Here is a 22,930-nt window from a genome sequence, read left to right on the forward strand (position 1 = left end):
CAAATAGTAAATTATGCTTTGTTTTGCGCTGTAATTATATTTGTGTGTTTTCGCCTCTCATCTTTCCATTTTTTTTATGGGTTTTAATGACACTAATGTAATTTGTGTCATTTGAATTTGGGTGTTGATATCAATAGATCACAGAAGGTTGACGATTGCAATCAGTATGAGGGCACCGCCTCCCCCTAGAAGATCGAGAGTACGGTTTTTCACAGTTTACGTTTCGCGATTAAGACAATTCTGCACTTTATACAAAATCAAGAAGAGATGGAAGTTACACAAACTTCACACTGTAGAACGAAGGGGTTATACGATAGTGAGTCCACTGTCAGCCATTAGAGCTGATGACATGGTTAACCTCCCTACCGGATTGCAAAACAAATCACACAAGAAGAAACCACTGCTAATTGCTTCGTTTCCAAGAGGCTGCTCGAGATCACCCAGAGTAAAGCTATTACAGAGAAATAGATTATCCAAAATTTTTCTCTCCCGAAGGAAGTACAATCTGAAATATTTTGACGTAACAGGCATTAAAGAAAAGAACTGTTCTTCGAGGCAAAGTTGTTCTTCCTATCATTGTGCCCACGTAGTTCGCACAATTAAGAAAGTTACCTCAAAAAATGCAGATGTAAGAGTGATTTTCCATGATAACAATACAATCAAGAGTCATAATTTGCCCATAAATACGGAAAACATAGATTCACCGCAGCTTCTGGAGTTTGGGCCGCATCAGTCGATAAGAATAAAGAATTACTCGACTCTGGATAGGAAAAATAGGCAAGGACTCCTATTGGTAGATGAAACAGTAAAACATAACATTTCGACACCAAGAACGTGTAGCCCAACTATTACAAGGTATTTTGAGGAGGAACGCATGCCTAAAGTTACTTATAAAAAGCCCACCCCTCGGAGTTTTATTCTATTGACAAAATTCAAAGATTTAACAATTATTAGTCACTCTATAAAAATAAATTCTTCAGAGTAGTTAAAGCTTATGCAATTTTTTATTAAATTATACTTGACTATATATTGACTCCTGGTTCGGGGACTAATGTGCCTACACAAGGATATTTATTGGCGAAATGGCTCTCCCAGCTGTCCAAGGATTCTTTTTGTTCCGGTTTGAGATCATCCAAGGTATCAATTGACTTATCCCATTCACGTACGGTTTCTGATTCAAAAGAGTTCAAAGCCAGGCCTCGTGAAGCATCGTTTCCTGCAAAATTGGAATAGGGCCCACTTGGACCGTAAAACTGTCTGCCTTGCGTACAATCGTAGACTTTCCCTCTTACAGCTATGAAAATCTTCTCATTATCGTGTCCATTGAATTTTGACAAGGTTCTTGGATAAAAAATACCCTCCACTATAGGAGCATCGCCAGAATCTGTAGCATCGGCATTATCTTTATTATTGCCTGAGATGCCTGTGGGATCTTCGCTTGTCTTATAGCTGCCGAACAGTAAGTTTTTAATAAAAGACATTATTTGGGGGTTGGTGTATGACTTTCTGAGTACAGATGAATAGTATTGCAAGCGACGTGGTTAACTTCAGGTTATACCAAGATCAATTTTTGTTGAGACTTCGCTGTATAAACGAGCTTCATCGCCTCTTGCCCATGAGAAAAATATATCATTGAAGAGGCATCCTTTTTAATAAATCCACAAAAAACATCCGATTTTAGATCTATGTATTAAATAATATAAATAAGCCTACCACTAGTTACCAACATCAGTGGTCTCCTCCATGAAAAGAGCTGCTGATTCTTCTAGCATTCTTATTACTGCATCAAGCTCTTGTTGAGCAGCGTTCCAATCACCATTTGAAGTTGCGTCCCTAACACCCGGAAATACCCAGGATTCAGGAACAGTATCTTGTGCCCACAATGTGGGTCCAAAAATAATGTTTTTGTAGAATTGTCTTTGTGGGACTCCAGTGGCAGAACATTGTCTTCTGACAATGTTGGAAAGTTTTTTATTCCACGTCCATCTATGAACTGATAGCAATGAGGGTTCAAGTCCCTCATCTCTATTATAAACAATATTTCGCCATCCATCGCTCCAGGCAGACCATTCTAATCCAATGGCGCGCCAGGATAATAGTGCTTTTTGGGCACCTACAAAATTGAGTTCGTTTCCAAACTTACCAGCCAAACTCCTAAACTGATCCGCCAAATTTTGCAAATAATCTGTAATATCAAATGGCAATAATGGGCTATCCGCAAGCTTTAAAGAAGATTTGAAAATATAAAGGATCAAATCAGATGTTTTTTGCCTCACATCTGGGCTCTCTAGTAATTTCTTGAATTTTTCAAAGACATCTTTGGAAGTATCAATGGGAGGTTTGGAATCTAAAATTTCTGGCGTGGAGAGAACCGATACAGGAATTCCGCTTGCCATAAAAGGAGTCCAGTCACCGTACTGTTCAACATTTCTTACAGAGACGTCAAAACCGAACGAATCTTGGCGGTTCCCAAAGAAATTATGCAACAGAGGATGAGACTGGACGTCCAATTTTTTATCGCTTGAGACTAGACCTAGCTGACTAATATCTAGTACTGAGTAAACTTCATTTTTGATCGTTATTAATTGCTGCTCTAATAACTCTGTCGCGCCTGCATAATTGAATTCTGATCCACCGAATGAAATAAAATAAATATTTCTTAAAGGTTTCCAACCGAACTTATACTTCAATTCTTGGAACGATTGTATAAGTGAAAGTAGCACAGCGGTTCCAAAAGCGGGATAGGTGGCACCATTTATACCATTGGTTCTTGAGGCAGCAATTATGATAGCTTTATCATTCTGTTCCCTGCCTTCAATCTTACCAATAACATTGTGCACAGGGTGTTTCTTTCTCGTCGCAGCATTTACTTTCATATCAATGCGAACGCTTTTCTCTCCTGGTTCACCACTATACTCATTTTCTTTCCACTTAAAGCCAGTATCACCCAAAAGCGATAGAAGCTTGCTTCCCTGGTTCCATGATAAAGGTAACGACGGTATACGTGGTAAACTCTTTGACTCTTGTGGTTTAATCTCAGGAAGTACACCACCGTACCAGCCCGGTGTTAAAGCATCACCTGTCCAATATTGGTGGATGGCGACTGACTTCTTTTGTACAACATCCTTGTCATCACCATAAGGTTCAGTAATAAAAAGTATTCCCTTTGCATCAAATTTTTCAGCCAAAAGAATCTGCTCGCTGACAACCTTACCATAATGAACTAAAAGAATAAAGTCCTCATCTAACATTCCAAGCTCCTTCAAAATATGTAAATCTTCCATAGAGCCCGTGTTACCATAAATCAAATTCATATTTTTTAATTCGCCGTTGGTACAAGATGGGTTGAAATTACTCTCTGTTAACTCAAATATAGTCTCGCCTCCATTTTTTACAGCTTTCAAAGAGGCCTCATTATAGTAATTTGAATAGGCAGTGAACTCAGTCTCTTTTACAAATTTTAGTTTATTGTTCGAAAATGATTCTGCAACATAATTTCTAATTGCCCAGTCGCCCTGCGTTCCTGACATGTGGGGCATACTGCTTAGATACTGTAAGTCTGTCTCTAACTTGGAAAGGTCCACTTCTGCTTTAGTATAGTCTAAGAGAATATCGAAATCGGAGAACATTCCCTTTGTTCCTGTACTGCGCTCAGTTGGCATCAATCCACTTGACATTACTAAGTACGCTATTGTTGACATCAAAAAAACGTAGAAAAACCGCCTAAGAATTAAAGGATTTCCTACCTTATTCAAATAATAATCAATCTTTTCGGAAATTATGTAGGTCACCTGGACTAAAGGATCCACTATCCTTTCCCGTACAGGAGCGACGATATTATTGCTGATTCTGTCTCTGAAATGAAACATTTTATCAAACAGCCTCTCATCGGAATTGTTTTCCTGAGGAGCATCTTCCAGATCCATTTGCTCCATTGCTCTATTATTTGAATTTGAAAGATTTGCTTCATTGTTAATCAAAGAACTGTCATATTCAGGAGGATTTATTGGAATGGATGCACTTGTCTCTTGGTTGCTGCCTGCGTTTCCCTCCGTTTCTTCATCGCACACACGATCATAACCATTGCTGATACCAGTGAACCTCATTGACCTCTTTTACTCCGGTCTGTGAGCACCTTCTTTCACGTTGATTCTACTGTCAGAAGTGTTTTAACACAAGTTGTTCTTTCTTTCTATTCTCGCACCTCCAAAAAATGGCAATCTTAAGAAATAGCCATGAAAATATGCTCCTAAAGAGAAGAGCTATGAGAAGGTAAAAGCTATTGAGCTTTCATTAGTAGCATAATATAGGGCTAATTAATGGTATCACAGGGAAAATGGGGTACAACATAGCCATGGCATGCGATTTTTTTTATCCGCAACTTGGAGGTGTCGAATTTCACATATATCACTTGTCACAGAATCTTATCCGGTTAGGACACTCAGTGGTAGTCATTACACATGCATATGGCGATAGAGTTGGAGTGAGGTACTTAACGAATGGATTAAAAGTATACCACGTCCCATATTTTGTGTTACATAGAGAAACGACCTTCCCAAATGTTTTTGGAACCTTCCCAGTAATCAGAAATATTCTACTTAGAGAGCAAATAGATATCGTTCACTCCCATGGCAGTGCTTCAACGTTTTCGCTGGAAGCTATATTTCATGCCAATACCATGGGATTGAAGACTGTTTTTACCGATCATTCCCTATATGGATTCTCAAATATAACAGCTATTTTGGTTAATAAACTATTGACGTTCACATTAACTAATACGGATAAAGTAATATGTGTCTCCCACACATGTAAAGACAATATGATAGTCAGAACCGACATTGATCCACGTAGAATATCTGTTATTCCAAACGCTGTGGTCAGTGAAGACTTCTCACCGTTGCCTGAAAAAAGGACAGCAGCGAAAAATGGTATTGTCATTGTTGTTATCAGTAGATTATACCCAAACAAAGGTGTTGATTTATTGACGAGGCTCATTCCTAAAATATGTTCATTGCACAAGGATGTGAGCTTTATAGTGGCTGGCGATGGGCCCAAGTTTGTTGAGCTACAACAAATGATCGAGTACTGCAGGCTTCAAGAAAGAGTTAACTTGATGGGATCTGTGCCTCATGAAAAGGTCAGAGATGTAATGTGCCAAGGTGATATTTATCTACACCCTAGTTTAACGGAAGCATTTGGCACAGTGCTCGTCGAGGCAGCCTCATGTGGTCTTTTAATTGTTTCGACTAGAGTGGGCGGGATTCCTGAGGTTCTACCAAGTCATATGACAGTTCACGCTAATGAAACAAGTGTTTCCAGCCTTGTAGAAGCGACCAATGAAGGGATAAGGCAGATTCGATTGGGCAAAATCGAGACATCCTCATTCAATGATGAGATTTCTAAGATGTACAATTGGGTAGATGTTGCAGAGAGAACCGTCAACGTTTATCGTGGAATTTACAGTGACCAAACGCCGGAAGATAAAAATTGGGCTATAATGGTGAAAAAGTTCTTCAAAAGAGATGGGAGCTGGGCAAGATTATTGTACGTTCTTTGCGCAATCGTAGAGTACTTTATTTTTTTCTCATTGGAATGGTTATATCCCAAGGAAGACATCGATCTAGCACCGAAATGGCCCCATAGGGTGTAAATATCTCCGAACTGCATATATACACATATATTTATTGCATTATAATACCTATGGTATTTTCAATCAAGAAAAGCCATACTATTTTCTATTACCTATTCTCAATATCTTACTGCAGCGCATAGTACTACCAGTATCTCATCGTCTATTTGGTGATTTTTCTATAATTCGCTTTGATCATTTCAAAGAAAGATACGCCAAAAAATAGAAATTAATGGCCATTCAAGGCACAAAGAGATAAGAGGGACTTAAGAGTGTAAAATGAGCGGTATAAGACGGAAATCGAACAAGGTCATACCACCCCTGTCTTCTTCAGCAGGTGATGCAGGGTCAGTACAAGACCAACTTCTAGACGAACAAAAGCAAGAGATATATGAAGCATTTTCGTTGTTCGACATGAACAATGATGGATACCTTGATTACCATGAATTGAAGGTTGCCATGAGAGCATTGGGGTTTGATTCACCCAAAAGAGATGTTCTAGACCTGATTGAGCAGTATGATAGAGATGGGCGCCATTTGATGCAATATGAAGACTTCTACTTAATAATGGGCGAGAAGATTGTCAATAGAGACCCGCTTGATGAAATCAAAAGAGCGTTCAAATTATTTGATGATGACCATACGGGTAAAATTAGTTTAAAGAATCTGAGACGTGTCGCAAAAGAATTGGGAGAAAATCTCACAGACGAGGAACTACGAGCTATGATTGAAGAGTTTGATCTCGATGGAGACGGCGAGATAAGTGAACAAGAATTCATAGCGATATGCACAGATAGTTGAAGTTTGAACATTGGATTGTAATCATCATGAACCCGCAGCTACCCATCGCCTTAGAGGTTGTAACAGCTTATCTTAGTGCTAGATATATTCTTTACTGTGTGTATGCCTATTACTGTCTAACTTATTACCCGGTGTAATAAATTTTTCTCGATAGAAGGATTTTGGTGAAGTAGTATTGAAAAAATGTGCAAGATAACAAGCAGAAAGCTGTAGATAAAGCAATTGCGAGGCCATGTCAAGTCGTTATGGGCATTTGTCAAAAGCCGGTGAACGTGTATTGAGAAGTTTGAACAATACTCATAAAAATTTGGCAGCGAGACAGGAAAAATATGCAAAAATATCTGTTCCTGACTTTATAAAACCAGCACTTCCAGAAGTTAAGGATCATGAGAGATTTAAAACGTGCAGGGAATGGATGTTTGTGCCTGGCGATCGAGTAGTCATTATGAAGGGTAAATATAAGGGGAATATTTGCGTCGTCAAGCAACAAGATGTAGCGACCAATGGGTTTATATTGGATGATAATGGACCGATGAAAAATACGCCAGTGCCCAAGCAATTTTGGCTCGAGGGACAAAAATCCCATATGATTTCAGTTCCACAAGCTGTTAGTCAAAAGGATTTGAGACTTGTTGCAGATATTGATGATCCATTGAACGCTGGACAAACAAGGACTGTTGCTGTAAAAAACATTGAGTTTAAGGGCACGTATTATGACGAAAACTATAAGAAAATGATGCCTTACAGGACAGTCATTGGTCAAAGCGATTTGGTTATACCATGGCCAAAACCCGCACCACAGGAAGATGGAGAACTAGCTACTGAGCCTTCAATAGCTAAAGAACAAACTTTTTGGGTCGATAGTATAGTGAAGAATCCGATTCCAAAAGATGCATTTATGACTATTCGTAACCCACATTCTAAATTCAGGAGGGGTAAGCTCACAGCTCGTGATATATCTAAATTGGTAGCACCAAAAATGCCTATGACTGATGTCAAGAAGGCTTACATAAAGGAGAAGCAGCAATTAGCATCAAGGCCAAAAGCAAAATTAACTGATGATGAAAAGGAATTGATTGGTGAGAAAATCTATCAACATTTGAAGGAGCAGGGTTTGTAAAATGTTTAATTTCATGTATATATTAAAAAATTTTGGTCAAAAATATGACATGCAATTCTGGCCATTTTTCGAAAATCGATGAAGGTCGAGTGCGTCTGAGAACCAGATTAAGCTATATTGAGAGAGCCAGATATGTCATGGAAGCTTGCACTTCAAGACTATATCAAGAATCCAGAAGGTCACAAGAATGAGGTTATTATCTATGATGAAGAGGCTGTTATTATAAAAGATCAATTCCCCAAATCTGCATATCATCTACTGGTACTAACCAGGAATCCGCTAGTTTCTAGGCGTCACCCAACTATTGGGCTGACGTATGATATTAAGGAAGAATTAAAGCCATATGTGGAGATAGCACAAGATTATATTTATCAAGAGTTCACCAAAAAGTATAAAGTGCTTAACTCTGGATGTTTCTTCGAAAATGACGATGAGCTCTTGGACAAAGACTCTTTTGTGGAAAATTTTATCCAGGTCGGCATTCATAGCGTGCCATCGATGACAAATATGCACATCCATGTAATGACCAAAGATTTTCACTCTATCAGGTTGAAGAACAAGAAGCATTATAACTCCTTTACAACTTATTTTTGGATTGATTGGGATTCGTTACCATTGAACAAAATACCGGATAGTAAAGAAACTGAGAAAAAGTATCTTCGAGATCATGATATGATTTCCGTTTACAACGGTGAAAATTTTGACAATAAGTTTTCAAAACTGAAACAACACATATCGGATGAGTTTAATTACTACTTCACATCAAGGTAAAAATACATGCTTGATATTTCCAGCTGAATGGCTTTTGTATAATGAATAAATGACTGAATTATAATATACATAGTTAAATGAGATATGATATTGATTGACAATTAAAGTTTTTGATATTCAATAACACCTTCCAACTTTTTAACTTCTGCCACTTTTCTGACAGCCTTCATCAGGTCTTCAGGTATAATATGCTCACGATCGTCCCTAATTGCGAAAAATCCCGCTTCAGTGACACAATTACGTATGTCTGCACCATTAAATCCATCACTCATCTTGACAGCGGCTTCAAAATCAAAATCTCCAGTTTTTTTAACATGTGCAGTATGAATTTTGAAAATTTCCAGTCTACCTGCTTCATTGGGCAGGGGAATTTCTATTTTTCTATCCAATCTACCTGGTCTTAGAAGGGCTGGATCAAGAGTATCAGGCCTATTGGTTGCCATAATAACTTTAGTTTGCCCTAAATTATCAAAACCGTCCATTTGCGTCAACAACTCCATCAAAGTACGTTGAATTTCACGATCTGCGGATGTTCCTTCACTAAACCTACGACCACCGATTGCATCAATTTCATCCATGAATATAATGCAAGGTTCGTGCTCCTTTGCATATGCAAACATTTCTCTAATAATTCTTGCAGATTCACCAATATATTTATCAACGATACCAGAAGCTGGTGAGAAAATGAAATTTGCACCAATGGTAGCTGCTACAGCTTTAGCTAATAAAGTTTTACCTGTACCTGGAGGACCGTAAAGCAAGACACCTTTTGGTGATTTAATACCCACCCTTTGAAATATTTCAGGATTTTTCAAAGGCAACTCTATAACTTCTCTCAATTCTCTTATCTGCTCTGTTAAACCACCAATTCCATCAAACGAAATATCTCCTTGCTCGAAACTGGTCATGTTGTAAACTAATGGATCTGTTTCACGAGGTAAGATTCTCATTATAGTTAAAGTGGTTATATCCAAGGTCACCCTAACACCCTTCTTCAGTTTTGCACGGTCTACAGAATTCCTTACACCAACAATGTAACGGGGACCAGACGATGCCTTGACAATATATTTTTCCTCAGACAGCTCCTTCATAACCTCACCAATCAACTGCCCAATACTCTGCAAGGCCTTGATATCGTTTTCTGTTTTGTCGAAGGCCTTTGTTAAGTCCCGTATTTCCTGGCGGCGTTGCTTCAATAAGTCATCATATCGTCTGTGCTCAAGCAATTTCTTCTTGAACTCATTAAGCGCCTTCTGGCGTGCCTCTTGTGCAGGGTCCAATTGTACCACAGGTTCAGGCTCCTCACCCATTGTTTCATCAGGCTTATCATTGGTGTCAGCAGCGCCACCTTCATTGGCACTAGCAGCAGATTCCGCAGCGGCATCCCCTGATCTTTTATTCCCCTCGTCACCATTATTATCCTTGTTGGCTTCTTCCTCATTTGGATGGTCTTGCTCACTTTGACCTTGATCTTCGAATCCCGCCATTAGCGGATCATGCTCCTCACTCATTTTTATGTCTCTGCCACAACTAAGAAAGCCTCCGGAATCTCTCAATGCCCAGATTGTATAAGTGCTTTACCAACCGGTGGCAAATGTGATTAAGGTCTTATAGTTCGTCCATTTTGTCCCTTGACAGGCGATCACCAAAAATATTTGTTACCCGGACTAATAATGTTTGAAGAAATCACGTATCTCTCAACATACATAGAGTATATAACTATTTTCGATTTGTTGTTAGCTTGATTGGTCACATTTGTAGGCAATTAGGTCCTCATTAGAAGTCGCGATGAATGCCTTTCCATGCAATTCCTTAGTAAGACATCCTATATTTCAGCTGTTCTTAGTACCACCGGTCTAATTTCAAGCTATTTTTCATTGACGGGTAACGGTTTTGAAAAATTTAAAAGATGAGTTTGTGGGAATCAGCTGAAAACATGACTATAAGTGCATTTTGATTGATCAGTCGGAGCTGTATTGTGCCAGTTGTATCATCTCGAAGTGTTTTGCGACTGCTACTCTTGAGTGGTAATTGTAGATGCAAATTCAAGCGTTTATCTTCTGCGGAAGGGGTGAAAACTTATCGCCTTTTTCGCAATTCAGTGCAGATGAGGTCAGTAATAGTCATGGTCTTCCCAAAGCATTGCTCCCTGTTGGAAACCGAATGATGATCGAGTATGTTTTAGACTGGTGTAATCAAGCGGATTTCAAGGAAATCAATGTTGTTGCGCATTCAGATGACATTGATCTTATCCAACAGGCTCTGGAGCCCTACATGGCATTGAGAGAGCAACAGTATGAAATAATTTCCAAGTCTTTGTCGAGCTCAATGCATATTCATTATTTGCAGAAACCTCGCGCCATAAATTTTCTGGCCACCAAGGGCCATTCAACAGGTGAAACGCTTCAAAAGGAATTGCTCAGTAAGATTACCACGGACTTTGTTTTACTTCCCTGTGACTTTATCACGGATATACCGCCGCAAATTTTTATAGATCAGTTTCGAAACAGGGATCCTGAGAATATAGCGTTGACATTTTATTACAAGAACGCTTTAGAAGCTGCTGACAAGAAGTCAATCGGGAAGCAGTTCTTTACTCTCTACGCAAAAAATGAAGATTCCGAAAGTCGACCAGTCCTGCTTGACATCTACTCCAAAGATGATGTCAAGAAATCGAAAAATTTGAAAATTAGAACGCATTTACTTTGGAAGTACCCAAAGACCACTGTATCGACGAAGGTGTTGAGCGCATTCATTTACTTTTGCTCCTTTGAACTTTCGCATTTACTTTCCATCAAAGAAACAAAGGAAGATCAGAAAAGCTCTGGTGGTGAAGAAGAGATCATTTCAAATCAAGTTGCCACAGAGATCAAACCAAGCTATTTCAGAACAGAGAATGAGTTAGTTAAGGATTTCATAAACTGTAATAAATCCCTTGGAAAAGTCTTCAGAGATTTGGCGAGACGTTCATGGAAACATTCCACACCAAGGGAAACGGTTGGCATTTTCATATTACCCGAATTGGGAACCTTTGTAAGGGCTAATAATTTGAATGCGTTTATGGAAGCTAATAGATTTATCCTCAAGATTAAAGTGCAGGCATCAGCAACAAATACACAAACCACAACAGCTGGTGCCTCAGCAATTGGTGCAGATGCCATTGTGGGTTCTAATTGTACAATTTTGGAGAAGAGTAATATCAAGCTTTCTGCCGTTGGCGCTGATTGTAAAATTGGTAATCGTTGTCGTATTGGTGGCTCTATTTTGTTAAATGGCGTCACCATTGAAGATGAAGTAATACTTGAAAATTGTATCATTGGTCCGCATGCCAAAATTTCGAAGAAAAGCAAGCTGACAAACTGTTACGTGGAAGGCTCTTATATTGTTGATACAAGAAGTGCTTTGAAAGGAGAGACCTTAACGAAGATCATCTTCGATGATTCTGATGACTTATCAGATGACGATGGTGCGGAAAGCTCAAGTGAAGGAGACGAGGACGAATATATAGAAGAGTATTATGATGACGATGACTTAGGTGAGGACTTATTTCAACGTTAATGCATATACAAGAAATTTTTACTTATATGATAAATCTATTTACATTATGAATATTTAAATAATGCTCATTTTTACTTTTCATTAAATGGAAAATCAAATAGATCAGAGAAAAGGTATCCCGCCCTTTCAGCTTCGTTGTAGTTAAATGATACGATTTTCCTGTATTTAGTATCATTATCATACTTTTGTGACTTTTTTATCATCGTCCCCGTCAAATAACCAATCCCAACGGCCTTTTTTATGAAGAATGGCTAAAATTAACACTGCTGGTAAATGTAATACACTGATCAGGAAAGTTTTTCTTGCGTAAACGTTAGCAATTGCTAACCCTTTATTTAGCCTCGTCGTATCATTTAAAATATCTTTTGTATTATTTTTCTTCTGTTGCCAATAAAATTTGAATGCCCAAAATGACATCCATGCATTGATAATACCTGAATCAATTTGATAGTACCAATCAGTGATGTTAAAATAGGAGAATGCGAGGCATATGGGGAACATAAGTAAGGAATACCGCAGGGCAACTCGAGCATTCAGCAATGGATTTTTCCATGCAGTCATAACATAGCCAGCATTTTTATATTCGCTTCTAATGTTATGGCTTAAAGTATTGAAATGTGGAAACTGCCATGCATATAGTAAGCCGGCCACACACCATGCACCAGGATGGGTTAAAGGGCTCGCTGCAGCCCATCCCATCAATGGTGGAATAGCACCGACAACTGCACCAACCCACGTATTTATGATGTGTTTTCTTTTCAGAGACGTATATAACCATCCATACAACGCAATATTTGATAAACCAAGTAATGAAACTGTTGGGTTTACCCCAAAATAAAGGATTGAGGTACCCATTGTACCCATTAGAGCAGCAAACCTATATGCTTGAAAAGGTGTTACTAAGCCACGAACCACAGGCCTGGCTTGTGTACGAATCATTTGCCGATCGAACTCAGGCTCTCTTCCCATATTAATCGCGTTAGCTGAAGCCGAACATAACGTAGTGCCCACCGTTAAACTTAATAGTTGTCCAACGGATGCAGCATATGGTGAGATCGCGTAAGAGCATATGGCGCTCAGCATAACTAGTATTGTTAACCTTGGCTTACTCAATTGAAGATACGGATTAAGGTATGTTTTTATTATATCGACTTCTTTTGACGAACGTCTTGCATCCCTTTGAGCTTTTCTGGTTGCAGTAGGTACCGGCTTAATGGCGAAAGGTATATTTGCGTTTTCCTTTGTACTGCTACTAGTATCATTTGTACAACTGAGACTTTTTGTTGCCCTTTCAGTGATGGTTTCATGACGCTCCTGTGAAATATTTGACGTGAACTCAATCGGCGATGTGTTCATGTGAGAATTCCTATTAGTTGCGTTAACTTTCATACCACGAACAATATCTATTCGAATGGTAGATAAGAACATTGAGCGCCTGTAAGGTAATGATTTTATACTCCTAATTGTGAAGCCTCCCATTATGCATTGAGACTGAGCTGGGGCAAACATAGTGAACACTACCAGTGAATTGCCAATTAGTAAAGCAGTGCTCTATGTTGGTGTGGTAAAATCTCTCAGGCACTGTTGAAAGTACGAATTTTAGTCTAGTTTTTCATTATCAGCACGGTAAGATTTAAATTTTTACCTTTATGATGGATGGTTGTCAGAAAAAATAGGCTCCAAAAAACTAAAAAAAAATTACTTTTCTAATTTATGTATCTATTTGCTTATGTAGCCGCTACTGCAGTTTCATCATCTTTATTGACAAACTTATCTTCCTCAGAGACCTCAGTTTCATACTCTTTTGCTCTTTTTTCTTGAATCTTTTTATTCTGTATTTTGTTCTCAATCAAGTCATCAAATGCAATTATCGATCTCACCATGTTACTAATATATATGATCATTAGTTCGTCATTAGTCTTGATTGTAAGCGCTTTCTGTAAATTATTTGAGGTCTTGATGACATCTGCATTTTTTGCACTCATCTCATCCTCGTTTGGCGATCCTAAATTGGGCAAAAGGTTGAAAACGTCCTGCAATTTCCCTAAAATAATGTGATTAACCGGTAGCTTGCCATTGATTACTTTATCCAAATATGCAACGACGTCGCCCAGCTTCCTCTGCAGCCCCTTCAACGATTTCAATTGATTGGTCAATCTGATTGACAGTCCTCCCGCGGCCTGGTCACGCACGTCTCTCAAAAGATGCTCTACACCAATCTCTTCAGCCTCCTCCGCTTCCACCGAGCATGGCAGATGAATGAAAGTCTTCTCCGTCGACGTACCATCATCCTTAACTTGCTCCTTGGCCACATATGCATCTGTTGGCAGCCCAACGCCTTCCTGTTTTACGTCCACGATCAGCAGCAGCGATTCTGTCGCGCAGTATTTCTTGAACAGCTCGTTGATCTTGAGATCGGACGCCTTGAGCTTCGGTCCGCTGTGATACCACCCTACTAACTTTTCCTTCGCATTGATTTTCTTGCACATCTCATTCATGTTCTCTATATAATTGTGATCCAGGAACCACACATCTGGATTTTTTTCATCTTCCTCGAACGGTAGAGCAAACGAGTTGGTCACTCTTAGCGTGCTACCTGTAGCATCACCTAAAATTACACCAACGCATCTTTTCCCCTCCGGAGTATTGGTACGCTGGTAGTGGTCTAGTACCGACAACAGCACCAGCGGAGCAACGGTAACTCTTTCATGTGCAGCAGACATGGTAGTGTAGCAGGTGAATGGTTCAACAGGTGAATGGTTCAACAGGTGAATGGTTCAACAGGTGAATGGTTCAACAGGTGAATGCGTCAATTTCTTCTACGACTACTCAATTCAATAATCCTTGTTTGCCACCGATAGCCATGAGATCCTTTTCAGACCTTAAAACAGTCAAGTTACTTTCGTCTAACAGGTAGAAAAGAGCCTGCCGTCCATGATGATACTCGAGCTCCATAAAATGAATCGAAGTGTTGTGCAGTCCGGGTAACCTTTGGCGGCTCTCGTTCCCAGCTTCCTTTGGGAGAGAAGCGGCGAGGTGGTCACTAGATACGTTTTTTCTGGCAATGGATACTTCTAGCGAGAGCAAAGTATCATAGTGCACGACTCACAGGAATGGATCAGTTTATACGAACGCAGGCGCGTCAACTTCGCACAGTACCGCGGCGTAAGTGAGCTGACGTGGGATCAATGATGGATATACAGATCTATGGCCCAAATGTTCATATCCAGACAGGCAAAAGTGTTCGTTGAGGCAGCTATCAAGACCCCACGGATGACCTGTTAGCTCAGGATAGCTGGCTATTTTCTTTGTAGTTTATTGTTTAGGCTGATGCCGTCCGTGGAAAGCTCGCATCAGGGTTTCAAACAGTGTCGTATGGCATGACTCTGTGAAAAAAATGAAAAATCAGTTCTGTAAACCCCGAATTGACTCTCGGATGGTAATGTGATGCGATGGGCTTTACAAAGCACATAAGTTGCGAGATAACAGGTCACCGTGTGAAGTTGGTTGCGGTATTAGTCTTTGGATTCGACAGTAGCCTAGCATGCCTTTTGGTCAAATCGTCATTGGGCCTCCTGGGTCGGGTAAATCAACGTATTGCAACGGCTGTTACCAATTCTTCAATGCGATAGGAAGACATGTGCAGGTGATAAATATGGATCCTGCTAACGATTCCTCCCCTTACCCTTGCTCTGTTGATATTAGAGACTTCATCACCTTGGAAGAAGTCATGCAAGAACAGCAGCTGGGACCCAACGGGGGATTGATGTATGCAGTGGAGTCGCTCGACGAGTCGCTTGATCTGTTCGTGCTGCAAGTCAAATCTGTCGTGCAGGATGAAAGGGCGTATACGATTTTCGATTGCCCCGGGCAAGTGGAGCTGTTCACACATCATTCATCGTTGTTTCGCATTTTCAAAAAATTGGAAAAAGAATTAGATATGAGGTTTTGTGTTGTAAATTTGATCGACTGCTACTTTATAACGTCCCCGTCTCAATATGTCTCGATTCTTCTCTTGGCGCTGAGATCCATGCTCATGATGGATCTCCCACAAATAAATGTTTTCTCCAAGATCGACCTTTTGAAATCCTATGGACCTCTGCCGTTCAGACTGGATTACTACACAGAAGTGCAGGACTTGGACTATCTTCAGCCATTGATTGGAGCAGAAAGCGCAAGCGCACTGGGAAAAAGGTATCGCAAACTGACCGAGGCTTTAAGCGAGCTGGTATCGGACTTCAATCTTGTATCCTTTGAAGTTCTTTGCGTCGATGATAAAGAAAGTATGATCAATTTACAAAGCGTGATCGATAAAGCCAATGGTTATATCTTTGGAGCGTCAGAGATCGGAGGTGATACGGTGTGGGCACAAGCAACAAGGGAGGGAGCTCTATTGGCTAATTACGACATCCAAGATAGATGGATTGACAATAAAGAACTCTACGATAAGATTGAAATTGAAAAAAGAGAAAACCTACTGAAGGAAACAGCGGATCAAGAAAAACCGATAGATGTTGATAATGACGACGAATGGGATAGAGCTTTGAAAGACTGGGAACAAAAGCAGGGAACAAACTATGTGAAATAGTTAGGGTATACTGAAATGACTTTTTTTTTGTTTTTTCGCTCGCCATTTTTGTTCATTGGCGAAGGTGCCAGCCTTCTTAATTAAAGAAAAACTGACGGTTGATGACAGGCAATCAAAGAAACAAAAGGACAGAAATGCTAGGGGGATGCCGGTATTAGGCATGGTTTGTGATCTACACAGTGCTTCGTTGCATTGTGGTCTTCAGCATCAATTTGATGGCTGGATCAGGCGTTCTCTTTTTTTTCACCCGCATTAACGATCCGGCGAGCAATTAATTATTGATGTAGGTTCACTAGCTATATAACATGGTTACGCTTCAGTCCCAAAATTTGCTATTGCCAATACTTTATTTCTACATCATACAATCAGTGAATACAATGCCTAGAAAATTTTTGGGTCAAAGAATCCTACCCGATGTGGATTTTGTTAGACCCTCCTCGCTGACATTGACAAACGAAGAATTGGATCAATTACCGCTCATACCACAAGATTATGATGAAGATGAAGTTCTCAGTCCTGGAAAACTTCCACAAAGACGGATTGGTAAGTTTGGAGGGACCATTAGAATCAAGAAACGGTTAGACTCGGTTCCCGAATTGTTCCTACATGATTTTAAGAAAAGGCCACATAAAAAAGGAAATGAAAAGGTTAAAAAAGTCATAAAAGTGATAAAAGCAGAGAAGGAGACATTGCCATCACTTCCTGTCCTTGTGGAGGATCATTGCGAACCATTGGGGCTCGATGATAAAATAAATAGCATATTCGTCTCAAATCCCATTATTTTACCAATACAGGTCGCCAATGACTATAAAAACGCAGTATTCATGCATAGCCAGGACTCGAGAAGTACTAATGAGATTTTATATGATGAGATACTTGAATCTTACGCTTCACAAACAGTTCACACATCTTCGAATGTCCTAAAAGATGAAATTGAGAGGGTCGTTGACAATATCAAGAAACAGAAAAACAATCCCGGTATATCACCAAAAATTGTGAATTCTGATTTGCAATCGTCTTTTTTCAGTTCACCTGAATCACCATCGTTGCTACCTCCATCTCCACCGATGCTTGAAAGGATATCAAGTCCGGAATATACTGGGACAAGTGCCTCAGATCGATGGAGCTCAGATGATGACTTTTCAGACTTTGGTAGCATTGTGCCAAGTTTAGTCAATGAAGAAGGTTACACCACCGCTGCGGGCTCTATCAGATCTGCGTACCAATTGAAGCACGAGAACCCTGCAAAAAACATGCTACAGCATCCTAATGGTAAGACGATGGTACCCGTAAAGACGCAACACACATTTGTAAGGCCAATGATAATGTACATATCGGATGAAGAGCATGAAGAGCATGAAGAAAACGAAGAGAACGAGGAGCATAAAAATTATAAAGAGACCGAAGAGAACGAAGAGCATTCTAGAATATATGCGACGCAAGATGCGAGTGTAGAAGATCTTTCACAAATGTCAATATCTTCACCACTCGACTCCATTATGGCACTACAAAGTAAAATTGATGCTATAGATATATAAATCAAAGGTCAAAACGCTCAATATCAAGCAGTATACAGTCAATCGAACTTCAGTGTAAATCCTATTTAGTTGATAGTAATTAATACCCTTCTCAAATCACGTGCATGTACTATTAAATTGGGAAGACATTATAAAAAATCGCTTGTTTGACACAACAAGCACAGGTAAAGATAAAGATCCCTTTGAAGGATTCTCACTCTCAAATCTGATACTATATTGTTTCGATGGCACCTACTCAATTAGAGATCAAGGTTAGGGCCCTCCAAAGACTAATCAAAGAGGAATGTTACTACAAGCAAGAGATAAAAGAACAAGAGAAACATGTCGAGAACTTGAAAAATGACAAAAACGTCGATCCATATGATCTCAAGAAGCAGGAAGAAGTGAGAGATGATACCGTTAAACTTTTACCAACCATGTACAGGAAAATTGAAGAGTTCAAGAATAATCTGGAGGAGTTTTTGGAGACATATGAAGGTGGCGATGAGCTAGATGATGCTAAAGCTACCATCGGGGAAGCTGACCAATTGCTGAAAGATAATAGATTATGAGTCGACGAAATCGCAGATAGCTTCGAGGCCATTAGTCGACCGCAGTTTTCGAAACTATTTTTGGCAAGGACGATTATGCGCTTTGATGGTGACAGTTCATAGGCTTTTTTATATAGAAGATAAACCTGTATCATGAACAATAGAGGTTGAGTAGCTGAGAATGCTTGGATAATGAATTCAGCCCACAAATCTCATTAATTCGCTAGCGTTTGTATGTTTTACCTATTTTCAGACCTCGTGTCACTCTTGAAGAAAAAAGTGTCGACAGATGGTTACGATGATGAATCCCAAATCCAGAAAACTTCAAGAAAACGGAGCTGGTGCAACGGCAAATAAAGCTCTGCTTCTATGCTTTTTGCAGCTGTAAGGCGCCAAAGGGTTCTTCAGTACCATCCAGTATTGAGATTGCATTTCTCTTCCGGATTCATTGATGTTGATAAATTTCAAGAGTCATTGAGGCTCAACAAGACACTATCGAAACTAAAAGATGCACATTCAAATGGTGCTATCCAAATTGTTAAAGACATTTATCCAGAGAATTCAAATGAGGTGAATTCAGATAGATCATTGCCGATGTGTAAATTTCTAAAGGATGAAATCTTTGCCAAAACAGAGAATGAGCTAATACAACAATGGAGAAAACCGCTCGTAAAATGGTTTCGACTTGGAGTTTACTGCATGAAATACTACAGGGATGGTATCAAAAATACCTATTTAACCTACAAGGAGACGAGAGAACTGTTGAATAAATATGAAAGACAGTCCAAGACTCCTTTAATAACACGAATGTATCAAAATATAGAGTATAATGAGATTAAAAATCGCAATATTAAAGGACAAAACAAAATTGAGCCTCTTCCAATAAGCAGAAAAGACTATGTTGAATCTTTCCGAAGGCGTCAAATATGGAAATTGCCAGTATTAATAATAACATTGGTACTATTTGAGGAACTTACTGCTGTGCTATTCTATTTTTTCCCAAAAATTGCTCCCCATAATTGCTTAACACCTGGTGGATTTTTTAAGGTAACACAATCTCTTCGAAAACTTAGCCCAATTGGCGACACATTGAAATATCAGTCACCGTATGGACTATCTAAGAAACCGTTGTTTTTTATTTTGAGGAACAGCACTACAATTCAATTACCAAAGTGGAAACTCAAGCTGTATGAAAAATTGGACAATAGAAAGATTCCTTGCGAAACACTAGCGCGCATTCACCAGTATATTTTTGTTGATGATTGGTTACTGCTTCAGTACTTTTTACACAAACCTGTGGCAAAGATAAGCTATAAAGAACTTGTTAACTGTATTTGGGAAAGACAGTTATATTATTTGGAGGAGGATTTGAATTATATGGTGAACAACGACGAAGGTAGACGGGTTTTACTCTGGAGACTTTTCATTTATTGGTCTTTTAGGTTTGATGGAACTATAACAGTAGGGAGTGGGCAGCTCTTTTCAGAGAAATGGGGGATCAATAATGTTTCTATCCTTAACTTTTCTGGAATGAAAGATAATATGCTAGTCACCAGAAATGACTTAAATAACTTGGATGGTGTAGATGTCTGTAAATAAATGACAAAGTATAAAATATGTATATATTGGAAAAAGAGATAAGATTAAGTGGTTTGCAATCTATTAATAATATTAAATCAATGTAACTGTATAGTAACGAAGAGTCATAAGTGAAATTAGGAAACGGAATTCTCTTCGGTATAAAGGAAAGCAGAGAGGAAAAAAGTAAACAATACCTGAAAAATACAAGGTGAATCATTATACTTTATAAGTTTCCAAATGAGCGTCTTCTTCTTTGACCAAAGTGTGGTGATGACCAGGAGCTCTAATTACTTGTTTTTTCGCATCCATGGTACAGAATGGAGTATTTTTAAACCAATCATCCTCGTACATATCAACCATTGTAGCACGCTTTTTTGGGTCTATCTCCAAGATTTTGGACATGATAGGCCTTGAAGCATGAGGGAGTAAGCGTAGCAGTCTATATGGACCATGAATCACCCTCTTATGGTGAGTCTTATGCGAAGCAACTGACTTTAAATCATGCGCATTAGACTCGGTTCGCTCAGCACAATTACCTGAGCCGGTGGTCTTTTTAGATGAAAGATTCTTGTTACCGGCGTCTTCTTTAGAATGATCATTATCTGGTTTACAAGTTTCACAGGACTTATGCGAATGTTGTTTTGTTGCTGCCGATTCTTTTGTGTCTTCAAGAGCTTCCCTTCCTTTACCTTTATTTTCATCTTCCGCACCTTTTTTGATTTCAGCTTTCACTCCGTCTTTAACTTCAGCTTTCACCCCGTCTTTAACTTCAGCTTTCACCCCGTCTTTGACTTCATCTTTGACTTCATTCTTTTCATGTTGAGGATCCTCGTTATCATTTGTCTGATTATTTTGCAGCTGTTGTACATTGTCTCCGTTCTCCTTATTCTCAACATGATTATTTTCAACCTCGGCCTTTGATTTTGAATTGACTTCATAATTACCCTTTTCGACATTTTGCTGTTTCGATTGTTCACTCTCATGTTCATTGGCATTTTCAATTTCAGCCAGACGTTCATGTCTTTTGTGTTTTTCTCTTCGTTCCATTAGCAATTGTTCATGATGTTTCGCTGATGCAACATAATCATGTTCAACATCATTTGGCATACAAAAAAGTCTAAAATTATCGTCCGACTCACGAGGTGCTTTCCAAGGAAATCTCTTCAACATCATACAACAGTAAATGATACCGATTGACCAGACGTCAACAAATTGAGGATTGTAGCATTTCGTTGAAGTTAGAACTTCAGGTGCTAAGTATGGATCACTACCAACAATTCCATGAGCGGGTGTAACATCATTTTCCATTGGATATCTGAAGACAACTGCACTACCAAAATCGATTAATTTCAATATACCATCAGTGGTCATAACACAATTGTCTAATTTTAAATCTCTGTGAGCTAATCCCATGGAATGTAAATATTTAACACCTTCAGTCAGTTGTTTCAAACAACAATTTATCTCACCACGAGACATTTTACCTGTCATTACCACAGCGAAAAAATCGATTGGACAATATTCCATGACCTCATAATATTTATTCTGTTTTGAATCGGAGAAAATATCAAGTGTTTCAATTATGTTAGGATGTCTTAAAGCTGAACCAATACAAAACTCTGCCGTACACTTTTTAGCGTAATCCTTAACGGATTCATTTGTCTTCCTTGGTCTGAACTCTTTGACTGCAAAAGTTGCACCATCAGTTGGTCTCACCAAGACTTTAACAGAACCACCGGCCCCGGCTCCCAAAAGCTTACCCAATTTACCGTACTTTTGAGCCAATATCGAGTCATCATGATATATATTTATATTGTTCGATAATGATAATGTTGAGTCCGAACTTGGCGGTATTGCCGATTGTGTATGCGTATGATGTTCACTATATGTATGAGCTTGACGATGATGATGTTGCTGATGCTGTTGCTGCCCACTTTGGGCTGGAAAGTGGTTGAACGGTAACTGCAAATTCAAAGTAGACGCCGATCTATTGTTATGAGAGCTCCCCGAGGGTTTTTTATGGAGATTTGGCCTGAAAAACCTTTTCAATTCTGCCATCGAATGGGAGCTTTTCGGCGACGTCGTATTCGATGTGTTATTCTCATGCAGAGTCTGATGGCCATTACTTATATTATGATGATTGACCGGCGTGAATGTCGTTTGTAAGGAGTCTGTCGACTTGTCACTTTTCAGCGAATCGTTGCTCTGTCTTTTGTTCATGAAATTCAAAAACGACCTCGAGTTTCTCGTTAGACCACCATGATTGTCATGCGAGCTATTATCCATTCCCCTCGAGCTCTGTTCGTGGTGATGGAACGGATTCCTTGGCAGCAAGTTAGGCATGTTTTCTGAACCTTCTATTATTCTGTATCCTGCTGTACAAATGCTATATTAAGCCACCAAATTAAGCACAAGCTAGTCTGAATTACACGCAGACTTCGCCCAAACAACGCTATACTTGTTAAATCAGTCCAATCAAGCCACCTATCTAGCAGAAGTGGCACACTATATTCTACTAATTCTTCAAACTTGTCTTACCTTTGATCTAACCCCCAATTACTTCGATTCGGTACCGGTAGCCGAGCTTAATTTGAGCTTTCAAAAGTGAAAAAAAAAGGAAAATGGAAATAGAACAGAAACTGAAAAAAGAAGCTGCCAATACGCAATAGAAGAATAACAGATCTAGCGCGTGGAATGTGTAGCCTCTTGATGGATGAAATCTGGCTGTGCTGTGTTTATGGCTCCCTTGTCAATGGAACTTTGTAAGTAAACAACTCAGTATTGATCGGAGTTCTAAGCAGTCTGTGCTATATA

The 22,930-nt window shown here is 39.2% G+C and overlaps 16 protein-coding genes across 16 annotated transcripts; 10 read left to right on the plus strand and 6 right to left on the minus strand.

Moving 5' to 3' along the window:
- Positions 1 to 166: 166 nt before the first annotated feature.
- Positions 167 to 985, plus strand: OSW1 (Osw1p; the record flags this gene model as incomplete). Its single annotated transcript, XM_037286525.1, has 1 exon — positions 167 to 985. The coding sequence occupies one exon, from the start codon at positions 167 to 169 to the stop codon at positions 983 to 985; it is 819 nt and encodes a 272-aa protein (XP_037142420.1).
- A 37-nt stretch (positions 986 to 1,022) lies between these two features.
- Positions 1,023 to 1,481, minus strand: DAP1 (Dap1p; the record flags this gene model as incomplete). The annotated part of the gene is made up of 1 exon (XM_037286526.1): positions 1,023 to 1,481. The coding sequence occupies one exon, from the start codon at positions 1,479 to 1,481 to the stop codon at positions 1,023 to 1,025; it is 459 nt and encodes a 152-aa protein (XP_037142421.1).
- Positions 1,482 to 1,715: 234 nt separating this feature from the next.
- HG535_0A06360 (uncharacterized protein) lies at positions 1,716 to 4,106 on the minus strand (the record flags this gene model as incomplete). The annotated part of the gene is made up of 1 exon (XM_037286527.1): positions 1,716 to 4,106. The coding sequence occupies one exon, from the start codon at positions 4,104 to 4,106 to the stop codon at positions 1,716 to 1,718; it is 2,391 nt and encodes a 796-aa protein (XP_037142422.1).
- A 230-nt stretch (positions 4,107 to 4,336) lies between these two features.
- On the plus strand, positions 4,337 to 5,650 carry SPT14 (phosphatidylinositol N-acetylglucosaminyltransferase SPT14; the record flags this gene model as incomplete). Its single annotated transcript, XM_037286528.1, has 1 exon — positions 4,337 to 5,650. One exon carries the CDS (start codon positions 4,337 to 4,339, stop codon positions 5,648 to 5,650), a length of 1,314 nt encoding a protein of 437 aa, XP_037142423.1.
- Positions 5,651 to 5,908: 258 nt separating this feature from the next.
- CDC31 (centrin) lies at positions 5,909 to 6,430 on the plus strand (the record flags this gene model as incomplete). Its single annotated transcript, XM_037286529.1, has 1 exon — positions 5,909 to 6,430. One exon carries the CDS (start codon positions 5,909 to 5,911, stop codon positions 6,428 to 6,430), a length of 522 nt encoding a protein of 173 aa, XP_037142424.1.
- Positions 6,431 to 6,662: 232 nt separating this feature from the next.
- MRPL40 (mitochondrial 54S ribosomal protein uL24m MRPL40) lies at positions 6,663 to 7,550 on the plus strand (the record flags this gene model as incomplete). Its single annotated transcript, XM_037286530.1, has 1 exon — positions 6,663 to 7,550. One exon carries the CDS (start codon positions 6,663 to 6,665, stop codon positions 7,548 to 7,550), a length of 888 nt encoding a protein of 295 aa, XP_037142425.1.
- Positions 7,551 to 7,682: 132 nt separating this feature from the next.
- HNT3 (DNA 5'-adenosine monophosphate hydrolase) lies at positions 7,683 to 8,321 on the plus strand (the record flags this gene model as incomplete). The annotated part of the gene is made up of 1 exon (XM_037286531.1): positions 7,683 to 8,321. One exon carries the CDS (start codon positions 7,683 to 7,685, stop codon positions 8,319 to 8,321), a length of 639 nt encoding a protein of 212 aa, XP_037142426.1.
- A 101-nt stretch (positions 8,322 to 8,422) lies between these two features.
- RPT4 (proteasome regulatory particle base subunit RPT4) lies at positions 8,423 to 9,832 on the minus strand (the record flags this gene model as incomplete). Its single annotated transcript, XM_037286532.1, has 1 exon — positions 8,423 to 9,832. The coding sequence occupies one exon, from the start codon at positions 9,830 to 9,832 to the stop codon at positions 8,423 to 8,425; it is 1,410 nt and encodes a 469-aa protein (XP_037142427.1).
- A 526-nt stretch (positions 9,833 to 10,358) lies between these two features.
- On the plus strand, positions 10,359 to 11,879 carry GCD1 (translation initiation factor eIF2B subunit gamma; the record flags this gene model as incomplete). Its single annotated transcript, XM_037286533.1, has 1 exon — positions 10,359 to 11,879. One exon carries the CDS (start codon positions 10,359 to 10,361, stop codon positions 11,877 to 11,879), a length of 1,521 nt encoding a protein of 506 aa, XP_037142428.1.
- A 177-nt stretch (positions 11,880 to 12,056) lies between these two features.
- On the minus strand, positions 12,057 to 13,388 carry COX10 (protoheme IX farnesyltransferase; the record flags this gene model as incomplete). Its single annotated transcript, XM_037286534.1, has 1 exon — positions 12,057 to 13,388. The coding sequence occupies one exon, from the start codon at positions 13,386 to 13,388 to the stop codon at positions 12,057 to 12,059; it is 1,332 nt and encodes a 443-aa protein (XP_037142429.1).
- Positions 13,389 to 13,606: 218 nt separating this feature from the next.
- On the minus strand, positions 13,607 to 14,602 carry RPN8 (proteasome regulatory particle lid subunit RPN8; the record flags this gene model as incomplete). The annotated part of the gene is made up of 1 exon (XM_037286535.1): positions 13,607 to 14,602. The coding sequence occupies one exon, from the start codon at positions 14,600 to 14,602 to the stop codon at positions 13,607 to 13,609; it is 996 nt and encodes a 331-aa protein (XP_037142430.1).
- An 821-nt stretch (positions 14,603 to 15,423) lies between these two features.
- On the plus strand, positions 15,424 to 16,467 carry GPN2 (GTPase GPN2; the record flags this gene model as incomplete). The annotated part of the gene is made up of 1 exon (XM_037286536.1): positions 15,424 to 16,467. One exon carries the CDS (start codon positions 15,424 to 15,426, stop codon positions 16,465 to 16,467), a length of 1,044 nt encoding a protein of 347 aa, XP_037142431.1.
- A 305-nt stretch (positions 16,468 to 16,772) lies between these two features.
- Positions 16,773 to 18,005, plus strand: DSE3 (Dse3p; the record flags this gene model as incomplete). The annotated part of the gene is made up of 1 exon (XM_037286537.1): positions 16,773 to 18,005. One exon carries the CDS (start codon positions 16,773 to 16,775, stop codon positions 18,003 to 18,005), a length of 1,233 nt encoding a protein of 410 aa, XP_037142432.1.
- A 224-nt stretch (positions 18,006 to 18,229) lies between these two features.
- On the plus strand, positions 18,230 to 18,556 carry RBL2 (Rbl2p; the record flags this gene model as incomplete). The annotated part of the gene is made up of 1 exon (XM_037286538.1): positions 18,230 to 18,556. The coding sequence occupies one exon, from the start codon at positions 18,230 to 18,232 to the stop codon at positions 18,554 to 18,556; it is 327 nt and encodes a 108-aa protein (XP_037142433.1).
- Positions 18,557 to 18,904: 348 nt separating this feature from the next.
- Positions 18,905 to 20,134, plus strand: PNT1 (Pnt1p; the record flags this gene model as incomplete). Its single annotated transcript, XM_037286539.1, has 1 exon — positions 18,905 to 20,134. One exon carries the CDS (start codon positions 18,905 to 18,907, stop codon positions 20,132 to 20,134), a length of 1,230 nt encoding a protein of 409 aa, XP_037142434.1.
- Positions 20,135 to 20,332: 198 nt separating this feature from the next.
- HRK1 (putative serine/threonine protein kinase HRK1) lies at positions 20,333 to 22,459 on the minus strand (the record flags this gene model as incomplete). Its single annotated transcript, XM_037286540.1, has 1 exon — positions 20,333 to 22,459. The coding sequence occupies one exon, from the start codon at positions 22,457 to 22,459 to the stop codon at positions 20,333 to 20,335; it is 2,127 nt and encodes a 708-aa protein (XP_037142435.1).
- Positions 22,460 to 22,930: the final 471 nt, after the last annotated feature.

The sequence above is a fragment of the Zygotorulaspora mrakii genome, chromosome 1 (genome assembly GCF_013402915.1).
Source record: "Zygotorulaspora mrakii chromosome 1, complete sequence".
In the NCBI taxonomy this organism is placed as follows: Eukaryota; Fungi; Ascomycota; class Saccharomycetes; order Saccharomycetales; family Saccharomycetaceae; genus Zygotorulaspora; species Zygotorulaspora mrakii.